We start from the raw sequence: 19,198 nt of genomic DNA, 5'->3' as shown, positions 1-19,198 counted from the left end.
TTAATTTTAGGAGCAGTTTAATTTAGGTGTTAGTTTAGGTGTGGTAGTACCTAACAAGGAAGATCCTAGCACCATGGTTTATTTCATTGTACCCTTTATAGCAACACCCTTAAAAAAGAACTTTTCATTATCCTTTCTTGATCTGCTGTCAGTTCCTCTGTTATTCTCTCTTCTATCTACTCCAGTGGGACCTTTGCCCCCCATCATTCCATCAGAACAGCTAGTCAAGGTTTCCAGTACTAAAGGTCTGCCAGCTTAAGCATCTAACCTACTTGAACACTCTCTCCTCCCTTATGCACTTACTCCCTCCTGGCCTGGAAGATTTGATTTCTGAAATGTTAATAGCAGGGTTGTGAGGCTACAGGTCATTGTAACTTATGTTTTTGTTTGTAGATTCTGAAATGAAAATATGTCTTCAGTAAAAATAAAAGGACTTAAAAAATTTGTATTGAAGTATAATAAAGTGTGCATATCAGAAGTGTATGGCTTGATGATTTTTAGAACCTGAACATGTCAATTTAGACACAGAACGAGTACAGAATATTTTAGCAGCTAGACCCTCCTTTTAGTTCCTAATACCTTCACCATCAAAGGTAACTACTATCCTGATTTAAAAAGTAATTTTTCAAAACCAGGATTTTGTTGGGCTACAAAGAGATGGGTTCTCTGGTTCTTTACCTTTTTCATAACAACTTTTTTCTTAATTGTTAAAAGTTTCCCCATAGAAATGCAGCAATATAAAATGGGATTATTGTATTTTTTTTTCCAGAATAAAGAACCAGTTACAAATACCAAAAATGTTTCGAACCAGGAAAGATCAACGGTAAGTCATTTTATTTGTCTTTGAATCAAATGTATACAAGTTCCAGTAAGTCTGAAAAGAATTTGTGATAGATACTTGGAGAGCGGTATACAGTAGTGTGATTAGAAGCAGGGAAGAAAAAAAGCATTATTTCAAATAGTATATTTTTTTATGTGTGTCTATATGAATTTTGTGTATACTTATTTCTGACTTTGTTTAAAAATTCCTTTGAGGTTGTAATTTAAGGTTAGCTTCTATGCAGCCTTTCTTTCAAATGCCTAGCACAGCAGTGGGCTGGTCTGGATCATCATTAAGGATGTAAAGAGGGACGCCTGGGTGGCCCAGTGGTTGAGCGCCTTCGGCCCAGGGCATGATCCCGGAGTCTCAGAATCGAGTCCCACATTGGGCTCCCTGTATGGAGCCTCCTTCTCTCTCTGCCTATGTCTGCCTCTCTCTGTGTGTCTCTCATGAATAAATAAATAAAATCTTAAAAAAAAAAAAAAAAAAAGGATGTAAAGAAATAGAAACCATGAATGTAGCACCGAGGGAGGGTGGTATTTGGAGAAATTCCTAAAAGTCAGAAGATGAAGAGGTGGAGAGGGTTGAAGCGGTTATGTGTTCGGACTGAAGGCAGGTTTAGGAGGGCTTAATGTTTGCTTTTTTGCTGTGACTCTTCACGTTCCCTAAGTTTTCTAATGATCTTAAAGAGTAGTTTCATAGTAGGAAGGCATTCCACTCTGCACAAGACAAACTCTTTGCTGTGCACGGACTCTGTTGCAAGTAGAGGAGTAGGAAATGAAAGAGAAGGAATAGGAAATATTCTGGAAGGATGAAGGTGAAAAGTTTAATGCAGTTATGTGGAACATTGCAGCATTCATAGGCATTTACATGGGCAATTTCATTTCCCAGCAGGACGGCTAGTAACAGATCTTAAGGAGTTTAAGTAATTGAACCTATGTCCTGAAACTGTACAATCTTTCTAACAATATTATCTGACTTCTTACTACCCCAGTTCAATTTTTTAAAATACCCACATTTAACAACTGTATGCTTGATAATTAGTTTAAAATATGGGAAGAGTAATATTAGAAATATTTGAATGGTGATATTGAGTAAAACATAGAATGGTCACATTTAAGGGAGATTCTTTAGAAATATTGAAAGAGGAAAAATTGAACAGTAGAAAAAGCTTTTTTCCTTCTCTGTTGTTTTGGGTCTGAGAGGACGTCCTCATGGAGAAAAAAGAATGGGAGAAATCCTATTGTCTACTATCCTTCCATTGCTTACCATTCCTTTTCATTGTTTTAAAACAGTGGAAAGTAACTCAATTTAGTTGCTAAAAGCTGTTTTATTCTTTTTATTAAAGATTTTATTTATTTATTCATGAGAGACACAGAGAGAGGCAGAGATATTGGCACAGAGAGAACCAGGCTCCTCGCAGGGAGCCCAAGGCGGGACTCAGTCCTCTGACTGGATCATGCCCTGAGCCGAAGGCAGTCCCCCAACCGCTGAGCTACCCAGGCGTGCCCTAAAAGTTGTTTTAAAATGTGGTTAACAATTGTTTAACTATAGCTTATGTAGCAGTTTTTAAAATTTAAAATTAAAAAAAATTTTTTTCCTGTTTCAGGATGTTGTAGCCAGAACACAGAGAGATGGGTTTCACATATTTATTGTTTCTATTAAAACAGAAAAAACAGATGCAAGATGGAATTTGAATGGTATAGTTTAACTGCATGCATGTTTGTTGTCTGCTTTTACTGTGTTCTATATTTTTGTTATTGATCCAAATCTACAGTTTCTATTAAAATACCTCATTCAAAAATGAATTTCTGTTACTCAAAAATAAGTGATCTGTGTATCTGGGGGGGGACTTAAAACTTTATGCTTATCTTAACTCTAATATTTGTTTTTTAATAGATTGGAAATTTAAAATTAAGATAAATTTTTAAAATTTCAAACTATAGCAAGATATAAAGTTAAAAAAAATTTAAAAAAAAATTTCTAATATAGAAGTAGGTAGATAACATTTTAATTGTATTTGAAGTAGATTACATTCTGTCTCATGAAAATGGCCATTATCAGGGGTTTAAAATTTTTAAATTTTAAAGCATCTGTAGCTTGGGAGTAGAAGTAGCCTATCTGGCAACTGTGGCTTCTATGAGTTTGTGAGCAACCTGCCCACCCCGTGACCCCCAAGGTAGGCCCTCTGTGTCTCATTAAGCTATATAGTTCTTAGTGCTCAGTACAAGAGTGGGCTTACAATAAGCAATTTTTAAGGGAACGAATGTTTTCACAGCTCTTAGAATTGCTTTGGCTGTCATTTTCCAGAGTGAGTGTCTACTGGACCAATAGTAGTCAAACAGCGTGTGAAGTGCCTAGGGATTTGCAAACTGCTCTGATTCACCCACTAGGGATACAGAAGTGAAGCCAAGCTTTGCCTTTGAGAGTTGCCCAGTCCAGTGGGTAGGTAGAAAGTATTGAGGTGACATAGGCGTTGCTTCAGAGGAGGCACAGGACTGGCGTACCACAGGGGAAGCTGGTGACGGTGGCTGGTCTGGAAGAGTGGGAAGTAGGGCCTCTTCCCAGAGATGATATAATGGGCCAGATAAGAGAGCCAAATAAGAGAGCCAGACACCTTGAGGCCATTCTGCTACCTAGACTTGTGGGTCCCCCCCCCACCTTCCCAGGTATTGTGTCTTTTCACCTAATGCCAGCAGGCAGTTTTAAGGCCCCACTAGTTAGTACCTGAAGCAGTTACTGAGACCTATAAGTCTTGTCCTGTATTTGGTACTCTGTTTATTGTTGTTGTCCTGGACAACAACCCAGACTGGGAGCTTGAATTCAGTAATTTATCCCAAGTTACATTAAGGAAGAGAGTCCTCAGTGAGGTCAGTGACTTAACATGGAGCCAGTCAAAGGCCAGTACTACTCTGCTATCTGCATAAGATCAGATTTGGCCCACTTTTGACAACAGCATGTATACAAGTAAAGGTATCTTGGTGAGATTACATGCCCAATGACTGGTAATTATATAATATCTTATGTATGCTAGGTAAACAGCATTTGTTAACTTGATTTGTGTTCTTGGAACCTTCTGGAAAATGAGCTTACATTTAAAAATATAAGAAAAGACTAATTCTTCAATTTCTTTATCCACATCCTTACCAGTTTCTCTTTCTATGATTGGGCCTCATGGATATATTTCTGCATCAGATTGGCCTTTGATGATTGTAAGTACCTCCCATCATTTTTTCCTTTTTTTTTTTAAAAAAAATGAACTTCATATCCTAATTGGAAAATTTAACAATTTAAAGAGCTCAGTGGTGGGTATCTTTTAGTAGCTAATGATTTGACATACTCTCTATTTCTAGTTCCAGAGTGACAGCAAAGTAAAAGATTAGATACTTGAAAGAAGAAATGTCCATTTTCAAATGATCACAGGCCTTAACTGACTTAAAATTGCTCTTCTTCCTACAGTTTTACATGGTGATGTGTATCGTTTATATTTTATATGGCGTACTCTGGCTGACGTGGTCTGCCTGTTATTGGAAAGATATATTAAGAATTCAGTTCTGGATTGCAGCTGTTATTTTCCTGGGAATGCTGGAAAAAGCAGTTTTTTATACTGAATATCAAAACATCAGCAGCACTGGGCTATCAAGTAAGCTGTGACTCTATAAGTACAGTACAGTGCAGGAGGTCCCTAGCATTTGTGAGCAGAGCAGTGGTTTGGGAATAGTTGCATTAGAGATGAAGAGGATGAGAGCCAAGAAGGGAATGTCAGAGTGGGGCTCCAGTCTAGGCTAGCGGATATATCGTCCTCATTTTCTGTTCCCCTGCTTTCCTTCACTTTCCTTCTGGGAAAAGTAAATTCCCATTCCAGTGACTGACTTAAAACAACAGAAGTTCCACATATTAGGTGCTGCTAATCCTTCTAACATATTTCTCTGTGTTCTCCCCATAGTCTTTCTTCTCCTTTCTGCTCCAGAAAAGAAGGGACATTTGACCGCAGGGAGTAAAATCAGTAGTGCGAGGATGGATGGTGCCTGCAACCTTCTGGCGTTCTCTGTGTCTTCACTCTCACAGAGAACTGCATGTGGGCCATCAGAAGCCCCTCATAGTTTATACACAGAAATGTGTGAATCAGGGAGGGCAAGAAGTTGGGCATCCTCACATGTGTGCCCCAGATTTCTAGAAGGTGGCATGCAAAACGGCCAGAAGTAGAGAAGTAAAGGTACAATCTCCTAACCAAAGCTTTGGAAAGGGAGGTAACTCGAAAGGATTGAAAGTGTTTATAAGTGTGCTTCTGAGTGATCTGTTAACGTGATCTTTGTGCAGATTTTCATAGGGTATGGTTGTGTCTGTTATTTTTGTAATACTCTAGAAAAAAAAGAATTAGAATATAGATTTGGCATAATGTTGATAATTTTTGAAGTTGAGTATTGGGTAAATAGGAGTTGACTATATCCCTATCTCTGTGTTGGGGAACGTTTGTAATTTCCCACAATAAAAGGATATGTACAAGAGAAGAAAGAAAGGACAAATATCCAGGGAGACATATGAGAGGTATTATTACTCTATAAGAGGTTTTAGTGATATTTGCATGTGTGTGTATGTGTATGCTCTAAACCAAATAATGAAGGAGAGGCTGCTGCTCATGGCTGGGGAGGAAAGCATTCTTGAATGTCAAGTAAGGCAGATCAGCTCCTTTGCTTTTAGTGGTGGTCATTTCTTGTTGAGGGAAGGTGGAGGGTGGCCTAAACATTGGTGAGGAGCAGCAGAAGGGATACATGAAATACATGAAGGGATGAGAGGCCACGTGCCATCTTCAGGACTTGAAGCCCTCTGTCTGAGATGACATGAGGCATTGGAAGAGAAACCCCATGTTGCTGCCAGTGACTTTGAGGAGTCCTGTGAAAAAGAGAGGTGCCAGAAGACGGCATGGCTGCTGCTGTTTCTGATTATCCCAAGTGAGAAGTCTGTAACCCAGGCTTTTTCTTGCTTAGCACTGATCCTAGAAGGGTAGATTTTAGAAGAAGATTGCAGAGACAGGAAATGGTGATTGTTAGGACCCAGCATGGGGACCTTAAGTATAGGTCATGGCATATTGACTTCTTTTGTGCTTCTAAACTTAGTATTTCTGGACTTCTTCAAGGTATTTGACAACTGTGATTTTTTGTGGACAAGGTGGAGAAATGTGAACTGAAAAGTGGTTGTGCAACCATGTCTAAAGGGCTCATGCACATAACCACCATCAGTCTTGTCAGTATAGAGCTATGTTGTCCAGTTGTAGCTAAAAACCACATCTGGCTGTTTAAGTAGAATTAATTTGGCAGCTCACTTCCTTAGTTGTCCTGCATTTCAAATGCTCAGTAGTCACATGTGGCCAGTGATTACTTTATTAGACAGCAAAGATATAGAACATTTCCACCATTCCAGAAACTTCTACTGGACAGCCCTGGTCTGGAGAATGGTTCTCATTCCTGGCTGCATATAAGCATCACTAAAGAAATTTAAAATAGTATCAGTGTCAAAGATTATGGTTGGCATAGGCCTAAGAATAGGTTTGGTTTTTTGTTTGTTTTTAAGATTTTTTTATTTCTTCATGAGAGATATAGAGAGAGGCAGAGACATAGGCAGAGGGAGAAGCAGGCTCCCTGCGGGGAACCTAATGTGGAACTTGATCCCAGGACCTCAGGATCACAACCTGAACCAAAAGCAGACGCTCAACCACTGACCCACCCAGGTGCCCTGTAAGAATTGGTTCTGTTCAGAGGCTTCCCATGTGATTCTAGTGTGCATCTAGGATTGAGAATCACTGGTTTAGAAGGAGGTTTTGAAGGACATCTGTCTCACAGGTTTCAAACCTTGTTGCTGGTTTATTCTTACTATTCACCTGACATTTATTGCAGACCTCTGCATATATAGAGAGCATTTGCTAAAATTTTGTGGATGATGTGACATTGGCAGAATTGTTAATACTGGAGGTATAGAGAATAATTTTAGATGGACCTTTCTAACCTCGGTACTTGAAGGAATGCGAAGAGTTTTGATATCTTGAATGGAAAGGTGAAACTTAATAGGCAAGACGTTGAACTTGAGGTTGAAGTACAAGTTGCAAAAATACAAGTGGGAAACTTTTTTAAAGGATTTAAAGGTTGAAGCTGATGAAGAGTAAACTCAACATAGGCAATTATAGAGTGGTTGCCTCCCACAAGCTCCTACAACCTTAGGTTACAATAGGAGGGTGAGCAGTGAAGACGTTGAGTCCTACTTTGCAGTCCAACTTTACCAGGAAGGTTGTATTCACTTTCCTCCAAGAGGGAAAAAGTCCAGAGCAGCTCATGGAGGAATTTGAAAACATACCACCCTTAAAAGTTTGTCATCCTATACCTCTTCACACTCTGCATGCTGTCTTGGGGAGCTCATCCATTGTTTTCCTCCTAAAGCTTAATCTCCTGGCCGTATGTCTGTCCTGAGCTGCAGTCCTAGTAGCTGGTCACCTGCTAAACATCTTCTGAATGTCCTGCAGACTTCTTAGTCTCTGTATGGCAGAAAAGGAACTCACCTTTTCTGCCTTTGTACTCGACTCACTTCTGTCCAAACCTAATGCTCCTGTCAATGGATGGCCCTTCCTCCATTAGACCTTGGCTCCATCCTCTTGCCACCCTCTTCCTCTCCCTCTAGTTCCACATCTGTCTACAAGGCATTTGACAAGGTCTCTTATGATTTCTTATGGATAAGTTGGAACTGAAAACAAGAATAAGTAGGTGGATTCACTACTGGTTTCTGAATGTCTTTCTGGTTTTCTCTATCTTCACTGCTAGGACTGTGCTCTCCTCTCTTACCTGGGTTTCTACAATAGCCTCCTGAGCATTTTCCTTGCCTGTAGCCTAGTTCCTTTCCAAACCATTAGGTAGAACAGTCTTCATAAAATAAAGCTGTCAGTTTTACTCTAAGAATCAGCAAACTTCTTTTGCAAAGGCCATATAGTAAATATTTTTGGCTTTACAAGCCATACACCAGTCTCTTACTACTAGTCATCTCTGCTATTATAACACAAAAGCAGCCACATGAAGATGTAAACAAATGGGCGTGGCTGTGTTCAAATAAAACCTTATTAACAAAGGTAGATATAGGGCCAGATTTGGCCTATGGGCTGTAGTTTGCCAATTCCTTTTTTACTCCCTTGTTTACTGTCATTTACTTCCCACTGCCCTTAGCATAAAATCCAGACTTGTAACATGGTCTGAAAACCTTAACGTGATTGTCCCTACCTCTCACCACCTCTTTTTTCACATCCCTCATTACACTGTGCTGCAGACATACTGACCTTTGACATCCTACAGTGTATTTTACTTTTCCTCCTTCATGCCTTTTCATATACCATTAATTTTGCTTTCCTCTTTATTTCCCCAAAATAGTTCATTTTTACTAGGCCTTCCTTCAAATCCTGACTTAGATATTACTTTCTCTGAACAGCTTTTCTACATCCACTTGCACCTCCCTCAAATGTAGATTAGGTTGGCTTCCTCACAGTCCTAGGAGATACTATGTTGCCTCTAGCACTCACCATGCTGAGGTCTGTCTATCTACTTGTCTTAACCAGAGTATAATCTTCATGAAGGAAGTGAACATGGTGTCTCTTTTCCTCTTAGAGCCACACAGTAGGAGCATAAACAAATAAATAATGAAGGCATCCTGGAGAAAAGGTCCTAGAGGACCTTATGGTTTTCAAATATTTGCAGGAGAGAATGAGGTATATAGTTCTTTGTAGCCTCAAGGGGAAGAACAAGAACAGAGGGAAATTGAGGGAGACAGCTTTTAGATTGATGTAATAAGCAAGTTGTATCTAATAGAGCTAGCAAATATGGAATGAATTCTCCAGGAGGTTATGAATTCCCATTTACTGAGGTGTTCAAACATCAGTTGGATTAGATGACCTTTGAAGCAAATAGAGTTAATTCATCTGAGGTCCAAATATAGTTATACACAGTACATATCTAGAATTTTGATGACAAGCCTCTAGATGTACACAGAATGATTTCTTATCTTTCCTCCCATCAGCCCAAGGTTTACTGATATTTGCAGAGTTGATATCTGCGGTTAAGAGGACATTGGCTCGTCTCCTTGTGATCATTGTGAGCTTGGGCTATGGCATTGTGAAGTAAGTATTGGTGTGTTGGAAAGATACTGTGCCTCCAATCTGGTTACTCCTCCCTTCTACATTAGGAGCTCTGTGAAACTGGACACTCCTCAGTATTATAACACAAATCCTATATGAAAATACCTGCAAGAAGGTGTTTTTAAGGGATTTCCATGTACTGACCACTTTACCCTGTCCTCAAATAAAGATCTTGAGGGATGCCTGGGTGCCTTAGTGGTTGAGCGTCTGCCTTCAGCTCAGGGCGTGATCCTGGGGTCTGGGATTGAGTCCCACATTGAGCTTCTTGCAGGGAGCCTGCTTCCCCCTCTGCGTATGTCTCTGCCTCTCTCTGTGTCTCTCATAAATAAAATCTTAAAAAAAAATAAAGATCTTGAATTTGAATTCCAGTAGCTTTTTATAGTTAGATGAATAAGTAATCCACCTTAAGGATAGGAAAATTTTAAATGATTCTTAAAGTTCAAACCATTTTCTATTTCCTAGACACATAGTTATTCTTTTGTTGTTCCCCCCAGTGAGGGGCTTGAACTCACAACCCCGAGATCAAGACCTGAGCTGAGATCAAGAATCACTCAACTGACTGGTGCCCCAGGTTACGCTTTTACAATTGTATTGGAGTATTTTAAGGGGAAAAGGACTAAACACCAGGTTAGCAGATTTCAGACTACAACCTGGCCGTCCAATGAGGAACCTACTCCTTCCAGACTCTCTCAGGCCCATCTTTTATGTCTCAATCCTGAGAGTTAGTAAGAATGAACATAGAAGAGCTTGTCCTCTTTATGGTACCCTTTTTTTGGTACCATTGTTCTTTATTCTTAAGATTCTCTAATTTCTAGAAGCTCAAGCTTTCAGATTGGATCACCTGCTATATCTTTTCACTGCAATTGCCTTTCAAGTTCCAGATTTCTCCCCTCAGCCCTTAACTCTCCCAAGTATTTGCTTCACTGTCTTTCTCAGTGCTTCATGTGTCAGAATTCCTTGTGATTTCAGTATCTCTGTGTGTGATCCTATGAGTAACCTGATCTCACCTCCCCACCTCCACTGCTCTCACCTGTCCCCCTCCATTACTGATTCTTACTGCCACTTTCTAGACTTTATTATTATATTGAACTGTGCCCTCTTTATCATTGTAAATGTTAAGCAATCCACTTTTCAACTGTCACCTTGTTTCCTGTTTACTTTTCCTAATAGATCGGCCTGTTCCATTCTTTGACCCTGGTGTGGCCTCTGACCTTTTGATACTGTCACCTTCAATCCATCCTGCAGGATGCTGAAAGTCTGCATATACCTGAAGCCCTCTGCCTTTCTCTTCGTCAGCCTCCCTCAATAAATCCATCTTTCTGTCCACTTCAGGCTCATACCCAAGCCACAGAATCTGTCTGAGAAGAACACCCGACCATACTGCAGACTCCTCTCACTTCAGGTGCACCCTGTGTGCCCCTGGCTGTTTCTAGATCCTCTTGCCAATTGATGGTCCCTTTCCCACTCTGCAGAAGACCATTATCCCCCCTCCCCTCCCCTCTAGCCTCAGACTCCCTACCCACATCTGTCTTAGCCAGTCTTGTTTCTTTTCTCACTGAGGAAATGGAAGCCATTAGAGGGGAATTCCAGTGCATTTCTGCCACCAAGTCTGTACCATTCCCCCCATATCTGGACCACATACAGCTCTTTTCCTCCTCTTGAAGGACACGTGGTAAAGTCCTTCCCCTGGCCTCAGTCCTGGATCCTGTTACCTCCCACCTGTCCGTAGGTTCTGTTTCCTGTGGTGTCATCAGCTTTCCTGCACCACTGCCATCAGCATGTTGTTGGTTCAGTCATCTTCCAAAGCATACCTCCCTCAATTCCAGCCAACCATCTCCACTGTTTCTCCTTCATTTCTCTTCATTCCTGTGCAGCATCATTTCTGAGATGCATTGTCTGTACTTGCCACTTCAACTTCCCTCATTTTCTTCTGAACATACCCTGGTTTTGTCTCCATCCTCCATTGAGACTGCTCTTGTCAATCACCTGGACTTCTGTTGCCAAACCACATGGCTTTGTTCAGCCTTGGTGCCAGGGTCCTGTGGCAGCTTGAGTCTTAGAGCCCCTGGCTGCTCCTCCCCAGTGCCCCCTGCTAGACTCTCTTTATCTTCCTTAGCTCCAGCACTGAAGTGCCCCAGGCTCAGGCCCCAGACCTCCATTCCAGTGACTCGCATCCCTGGGCACGCTTATCCAGTTTCTTGGCTCTAAAATCAGGACACATCATCCACAGTGAACCCACCCCTCCTTTCCACAGCCACCACCCTGGGTCCAACCACCATCTTCTCTCCCTAGATGACTTCAGTACCCTCCTAACTGGTTTCTTGCATCTGCCCTGGTCTCCTCTCGGCCTTTTCAGACACAGCAGCAGCCAAGATGATCCTTTTTAAACACAACTCTTATCTCCTTACATTTCTGTTCATCTCACTCAGTGAAACTCTAATTCCCTTCTGTGGTTTTTCAGATAGCTGACCTTACCTCCTACCATTCTCCCTTTTGAACCCTCTGCTTTGTCCTGTTGCTATTTCTTAAAACACAATAGACATTTCCTCTCAGTGCAGTAAAGGCCTCTGCCTGTAAGTATATTCCCGCAGATCCAGGCATGGTTTGCTTTCTCACTCTCATCTCTGCTCACCATCCTCTCCCAGGGAGGCTAGTGCTGTCAAGATGCCCAGTGTGGTGCACACCTTCGTTCACTCTGACCCTCACCCCTTGTATAGTGCCATTTGATGCATATGTTAGGATTTGCTGCCTCTCTCCTCCACTTGGATATGACTTCCGTAGAGTAAGAGCTTAGCCTGTCTTGTGCCCTTCTGCTTAAGGCCCCAGCACAGTCCCCCAGTACATAGTAGGCATGTAGTAAATATGCACTGAATGCATACCCATATACTTGTGAGCTTGAGATTGGTGTAGTTAGCAAGATTTTAGCCAGAAAACCTTTTTTCCATTGGGTATTTATTGAGATTCCTTCTTAAGTGCTTTTGGGGTTTTTGTAGGTTTGTTTGTTTTTGGCCTTAATACAGTATACAGACCACAGAGTCCTCATATGGAAGCTTGTACCCCACAGTTCTAGTTACGAACTTAGAGCGCTCATAGTTCTGGCTGTTGAAAGACTCTAGTTAGGGGGCTATAACGAGTCAGAATTTAGATGAACTATATTAGATACAGAGTCTTAAATATAAGCTGTGGATATTAGTTTAATTTTTAGTTAGAGTTTGTTTTAAAGTGACTACATTACGTATTTTTCCAAAATCAGTTTTTTTCTTCTAATTGCTCTGGCAAGAGGTTTTTGAGCTAAAACGTTTGTGCTATGTGATTTGCAAATTTCATGAAATTTTAGTTCTGTTTTCAAATTACTTATCACAGAAATCACCGTCTTTGCATTTTCCAAAATCATTGATATTTTTAAAGAATCAAAATGTTACTTTAATTCTTTTCAGTGTAAAGAAGGGAAACTACAGTGTGATAGCACTCTTCTTTTGGGTATTGAGAGAAGAAAGGGAATAGAATTCAATATCCTAATACTCCTGTTCTTTTTCTGCCTAAATCAGAAGATCAGTGAATTATCTCTTTAAAAAAAAAAAAAAGTATCCCCGAACAGTTTTTAATTAATGTTCATGAAAGAATTAAGTTACTGTTCCTGCCAGTGACACAAGTTGCCACTGAGCCTCCTAGGTTTCCTCAGGCTACTCTTCTGTCCTTTGCAAGTGAATTCCTGAGTTATGTTAATCCTCTGGCACCTGGGTAGCCTCAACATGTTGCTTTATGGGTATCAGTACAGCATCTAGTCCTAGAGAAGGAGGCCTGTTTCTCCTGAGCCTGTTTTGCCCTGTTCAGAGGAAATAAACTATTTCTTAAAACCAAGGAAGCAGTGGCTGGATTGGGGGGGAGAGGGGCTGATTCAATTCGATAATGATTTCTCTGTGTTGAAAATAGAGCCATTTACTGTATTCAAATGCATTTTATTTACTGGTGCTTTTCTTTCTTTTATTATTATTTTTTTCTGTTTCCTCTCCCTCATTCTAGGCCCCGTTTAGGAACAGTCATGCACCGAGTGGTCGGACTGGGAATTCTCTACTTTATCTTTGCAGCTATTGAAGGCGTGATGAGAGTTATTGGGGTAAAAACCACACAATTCCATTTCCATCCCTTTTTGTTGTTGCTATGAAATAAGATTACTTTATATCTCCTGAGATACATTTTTAAAGATAAAACATTTATGAAAAAGGCCTAATTTGAGCTTTTTTTCCCTATTGGACTATTTCCCTTTTTAAATACTTCCTTAAAGTAGTAAAAGTCCAGACAGAGTACCTCTTAAAACATGATCGATTATGAAGGCATGGCTTGATGTCATCCTAGGAATTAGCTCCATCTCAAAAACCCGCCTGGTTATTCTTTATCAAGAAGTTTATCTTTGTCATTATGCAGTCAGAACACATTCATTTCTTCCTTAACCCTTGGTCTGAACACGTGGAAGTGAACGGAATTAACTGTACCCTTTACACATGCAGACATTACATCTCATCACTCTTAAGTTTCATTTGATTATAAGTAGTCTCTGACTCTCATGGACTCAATGTTTGGGGATTCAGCAGACTCCATTCTTGGAAGAATCACAAAAAGGTAGTATCTAGGGGGAAATGACTTGGGTAATGTGGGCAGCAGTGCTTTACTCTTTAGAAAGAGGCAGAACATAGATATCGGAGAAAACCCCTAGGTTTCTAGCTCTTGGTTTTTCTTAGTAATATGGTTGGTGACTGAGTGATTAAGCAGCACCTTACTTGATTCAAAGAACGTAGTTATTTTTACCTAAAGTGTCTTTTGAACTAGTTGTGTAAATCAGATCACTGCACAGAGTGAATGATCTTATGTTGCCATATAAGTTTATTTCATGTATTTTTTATTTTGAAGCAGGCCATTTGTCCAGTTTGTTAAAAACCTCATTCTTCTTTTTTTCTATTATCTTTGATACATCTGCCTTCTATAATAGATACACCTGCTCTATTCATCTTTGACTCTTTGAAAGGTACATTTATTTTTACTTCTACAGAGTAGTGAAAAGCTTTGCATTTATATATATAATTTACAGGAACTAGTCTTTGGTAGAAAGAAAGAAGATAAATATCGCACATAAGATGTAGTATATACATTGTATTTCTTTTAAATTTTGCATAGCCAACATCTTAGATATAACTTTTAAATATGATTTTTTGTCAACTTTTGATTAAAGTATTTCATCTATGGTTTGTTTTTACCCTTCCATGGTCCCCCCCCCCCTTTTTTTTTTCTTTCTATGTCCCTTCACAGGTAGTAGGAAAGATCAGGAATCCATTTCATTAGTAGCTCTTGGCAGTAGATTTGGTGTGGAGATGGGAGAGATTGAAACGGTTGACCTAAGTAGGTCTGGAGACATGACATGTTTTATTTGCCATTCTGTAATACAATTTTACATTATCATTGAACCAGGTAGATGACAAGCTAACATCTGTTGCTGCCAAAACAAAAATTTCCATATGCTTAAACACAATTTTATTAGGAATAAAATTTAAAAAGAAAGGAATAAAATTTTTATGTGGCTTTTGTAAAGTGATGAGATGAGCTAAATTGTTTTTCTTTTTCATGTAATAATTTCTATAGTATAATGAAACATTTATATTCAGATTTCCCTCCGTTTTTATCTTTCAGGGTTCTAACCATTTAGCTGTTATTTTTGGTGACATTATTTTGGCAGTTATTGACTCCATTTTTGTATGGTTCATATCCTTTATTATGTCCTTAAGTACTTTGTTGTATCATTAAAATCTGATTACTTTCAGTTTGTAATAATAGTAGTAATAGAAATATAGGTATACATTATTTTTAATCTCAATATAGGAATTTAGTTGAAGGTGAAAACGCAACAGTTCCCCAAAGAATATCTTTATTTTTTCTCTTCAGCAAACTTAAGTGCTCAGTATGTACCCCATACTGAGGAGGCAGAGAAGATAAAGGTATTGTCCCTGCATTAAGAAATTCATATTCTGGTAGGGAAGACAAATATATAACTAGGAACAATATAGCAATAGTAATTGCCATCTTAAAGAGGTGCTATGCTAACAGGGAAGAAAAAGTAATTCTAGCACAGAAATAAGGAAAGACATCACAGAGATGGACATTAAATTGTGACTTGGAGGACAGATGAGATTAACTGGGCAAAGAATTGGGGAAAAGGCATCCTGGGAAGAATTGGAAACATATAGTTGGAAGCATGAAAATATGGGGGCATTGGTGTAATGTCCCAGAATAGCTTGGACATGTGGGAGAGAATTGAGGAAAAGGCATCCTGGGAAGAACTGGAAACAAATAGTTGGAACCGTGAAAATATGGGAGCAGTGGTGGAATTTTCCAGAATAGCTTGGACATGTGTGGGAGAATCACAGAAGGAAGGAAAAGATAGAATGACATGCTCAAGAGTCTCAAGTTCCTTCTGTGGGGAGAAAGGAGAAGGGAATCAAAGCCACACGGGTGAGTAGCATGATGAAATCTATGTTAGAAAGAACTCGTGAATGACATTTAAAAATGACCTGGAAGGGGCACCTGGCTGCCTCAGTCGGAAGAGCATGCAACTCTTGATCTCAGGGTTGTAAGTTCATATGCCATGTTAGGGGTTGAAATTATTTAAAATCTTATAAATATAAAAATTACCTGGAAAAGGAGAGTCTAGAGCCTAGGGGTAGAAAGTCTAGTAAAGAGTCATTTGCAGTGTGGTTCAAAAAAGAGATGGTGAGAATTAAAAATAGGGCAAAGACTCCAGATGATAGACTTAGTAGCAATGGGTGGGAAAAGAAGGAAGAGTGCTCCAGAGAGGTACTGCATGTCTCATTTGGGTTGCTGGGGACAGTGTTGCCATCCCCAAAGCAATGAATTTAGGGAAGGGGCCATGATTGGTGAAGTTTGAGCTGCCTAGGGCATTAGTGTTAAGTACAGTTGGAAATCCCAGTCTGGGTTTATAAAAGGAATTGGAAGTGATGATAAAGGTTGTAGGTCATCTTCATGAGAGAGGTTACAACCCTTGGAAGCAACCCAAGAACATGTAGACCAGTGAGAGAGGAAAGGACCAGGATGGTGCTTAGTAGGGTAGAAATGTGCATGAAAGGAACACCAGGGTGAAGGGAGGTAGAAATACCCAGAAATTGTCCTGGAGTGAAGACTGGGTGAGCTTTGGTAAGGAGGGGTGGTCAACAGTGTACAGTACTACAGAGAGAGGAATTGGCGAGATGAATTGGCAAGGTGCACCTGTGTGGTCATTCCAGCGGTCATAATGAGACAGCAGGAGAGCAGGTTCAGTGACATTGGTGGGGCAGAAGCCGTATTACAGTAGAAGTTTTAGAAGCATGGTAACCCATCCTTGAGGACTCCTCACTGCTTCAGTGACTCCAGTGGAGTCTGAAAAATTCCATCCTTTTTAATTCCAAGGCAGAGCCCTCTAATATGCTTCGTGGAAATGGGAGGAACTCTAAAGAAATTGTGACCTGCTCAGAGCAGAATGCAGTGTTATGCATATCCTAGAACATTATTTTTATCTTTTTCTTCTGCATTTACATCCTACCTGAAATTTTTTTCTATAGATTTTCTTTTTACCAAGTTTTTTTGTTTCCACTGTCTTCAGTACTTGTCTTTTAGCTTTTAATATTAAATGTTCTTTCATTTCCTTGTAATTTCTTTCCATTTTCTCATCATTGTTTCTCACAGGAAAGCCAGAGGGCTTGAGTCTGCCTGTGTTCTTCCTGTGCAGGCATGCTAACAAACAGGGCCTTTTCTGAGGCCCCTGTAGGTGGTTTCTTATAAACCCAGTCTGTCTGTTCTTTAAACTCCGTTTGTGAATTTTTAGTACGGTTCCACGTTAAAAACAAAACAAAAAACCTTGTATTTACTCTCCTTACTCTCTAAAGCAATGATTCTTACCCTTGTTTGGGTACTGGGACCGAAGATAATCTTTGAAAGTCAAATAAAAGCTGGGGAACCTCTTTTCAGAAAATTATAAACAAATCTCATAGAAGTTTTGCCTGCGGTGGGGCATTTAAAAACCTCCAAAGTTATATCCATGGATTCCCTACTGTCTGAAGAGTATCTAGTTAAGAAATAATACCTCATTTAAAGAGTTGTTTCTGACTGAACGTGCTTAAAAATAATCTGTCATACATCTGTTTGAATCCAAGTTTGTTGAAAAAAAACTACATCTTTTCAGAGAATGATACCAATTTTCCTATAGTGTAATTTTTATATTTTCCACGTGAAAAGATATTGAACTGTTCAGAAGGTGAACTACATTCCTCAGTTCTGCCCACAACCAGTGCTCTGGCCGTGAGTGCTCATCCCCAGGGGCTGTGGTTCTTGTTCCGCTGCAGCCACATCCCTTGTTATTGAAGCTCAGCTGACCTGAGGAGAATGGGCAGGCAGGATGAACATACCTGGCATCAGTATAGGCAGAATTGCAGTGAAGGTGAGCCTAGCTGTTAGTCTCAGCATTACCAGCTCCAGATTCTTCTCTTCTGTCATTGCCTATTTAGAAAGTGAGCTTAAGATACCTGCTTAATATGGAATGGTCTCTACGATTATATATGCTTGGAGCCTTTCATAAGTGAGCAAGTATTTTCTTCAGTCAATTAACTAAACTATAGACATTGCATTTTTTAAAAATCTGTATTGTCTTTTTTCCTGGTAATTTATAGATTTGTATTTCAAAGATTTCCTGTTCACCATCCACAAGGTGTTCACTGGGAAAAACAGTAATGCATGCTACTTGGCAGAAAATTCCAAAGATAAGCAGTTCTAAAGGCCCATTTTCATCTGGATTTGAATGAGAGCAATTTATCATCTGTACGGAGAATGTTGACTTTGGTCCATTCCAACATGTAGGGAACCAAATTGGAGTGGAGAGATAAGGAAAACAGCCAGAAGATTTAGTTTGCTTAATGATTAATATTTTTAATAAAGGTGTTTGAAATAAAAGTCATAAGGAAGTCCAGAAATTAAAATTATCTTGGTTAGTGTTTCATGGTGAGAGAAAGAAAATTTAGTATTGATTTCCGCTTGAACTTGAATTTCCTGTTTGCTTTTAAATAGCTATTTGGCAGTTCTCTTTACGGAGATGAAAAATCTGCATTTTCTTTACAGGAAGAGTAGATTTCTTAAAGGATTACAAATGGCAAGCAAAAGAAGCAGGTCTACATACAGCATTGAGTGCTTGCATAATGACCCTGCTTCCTTTGCTTTGATGAACCTAACAAAACTATCCTGTAAGAAAATGATTCTAAAAAAAAAAAAAAAAAATAGCTTGAAAAATTCAGAGCCGTAGCTTTTCTCATGAAGCCCTCTTCCTCTTTTTTTTTCTGCTTGTTTTTAATTTTTTGCTGTTTTGCTGCAGGCAAATGATTCTGATCTTGTGCTTCTGGCCAGCCTCCCTCTCTCTCTTCTTGACTCTGGCTTGTGCTGGTGGATATCCTTTTCCTACTGCAGCAACATGTTCACGTTGCTTCTCACTTCAGGATAACCAAGCCTGTTTGCTTTTGTAACCACTTTCCTTTAATGGAAGAAATGATCTAAGCTTTACTTAAATTTAATAATGTCTTGGTAAGTGGAGGTTTAGGCAGTTTTGAATTTACGTTTGATCTTTTTATTCCTTGGCTTCTAAGAAATACTATTGAATTATTAAATGAGACCATATTTTTAACATAGAAAATTCATTTTAGTCAAGAATTTAAAATATTTGTCTTGATAATGCTTTTTTATAAATTCTGACAGTAACCTTAATTGGTTGAATTGTGTTATTTTAGAAATTGATCTTCTTTTGCAATTCACTGGTCATTTAAGAGGACTGAATAGCAGTTTTGATAATTTGAGTGCTTCCGTGAAGGTTCTGATTTGTGAAGTATTTGGAATTTAAAATAGGCATAAATACAAAATTTGCCACTTCAGTTCTTTTGCTCCACTCTGCTATTTTCAGCATATGGATCACGAACAAAATGTGGTGATGTGCTCCAGAGGAAGCACCCCTTTTACAAAGAGAGAACTCTGGCTTGAATCCCAGCTTCACTGCTGAGGAGTCAGTAGAGAAGCCCCTTTTTGCTTCTTCATACTTGACAATGTTGAGCTTTACCTGATCCCTGTGCTCATAGAAAACAGCCATGGTTAAGAAAACCCCTACCCTTTCATCTTCTGTGGAAAAGGCTTAC

The 19,198-nt window shown here is 39.5% G+C and overlaps 1 protein-coding gene across 2 annotated transcripts in view; it reads left to right on the top strand.

Moving 5' to 3' along the window:
• The window catches only part of TMEM87B (transmembrane protein 87B), a 57,641-nt gene that overhangs the window by 12,535 nt on the left and 25,908 nt on the right, over positions 1-19,198 (top strand). Inside the window, exons 5-11 of one of the 2 annotated variants that reach the window (XM_041755391.1) lie at positions 770-823; positions 2,430-2,520; positions 3,971-4,032; positions 4,280-4,463; positions 8,870-8,969; positions 13,011-13,104; positions 18,391-18,462. In XM_041755391.1, coding sequence (XP_041611325.1) covers positions 770-823; positions 2,430-2,520; positions 3,971-4,032; positions 4,280-4,463; positions 8,870-8,969; positions 13,011-13,104; positions 18,391-18,462 — 657 coding nt within the window. Of the gene's footprint in view, positions 1-769; positions 824-2,429; positions 2,521-3,970; positions 4,033-4,279; positions 4,464-8,869; positions 8,970-13,010; positions 13,105-14,669; positions 14,742-18,390; positions 18,463-19,198 lie in introns of both variants that reach the window. The other variant, XM_041755390.1, reaches the window with a different exon arrangement.

This window comes from Vulpes lagopus, chromosome 5 (assembly GCF_018345385.1).
Source record: "Vulpes lagopus strain Blue_001 chromosome 5, ASM1834538v1, whole genome shotgun sequence".
NCBI classification, from domain to species: Eukaryota; Metazoa; Chordata; class Mammalia; order Carnivora; family Canidae; genus Vulpes; species Vulpes lagopus.
The sequence above is the reverse complement of the archived record's forward strand: the minus strand, read 5'-3'. Positions and strand labels throughout refer to the sequence as shown.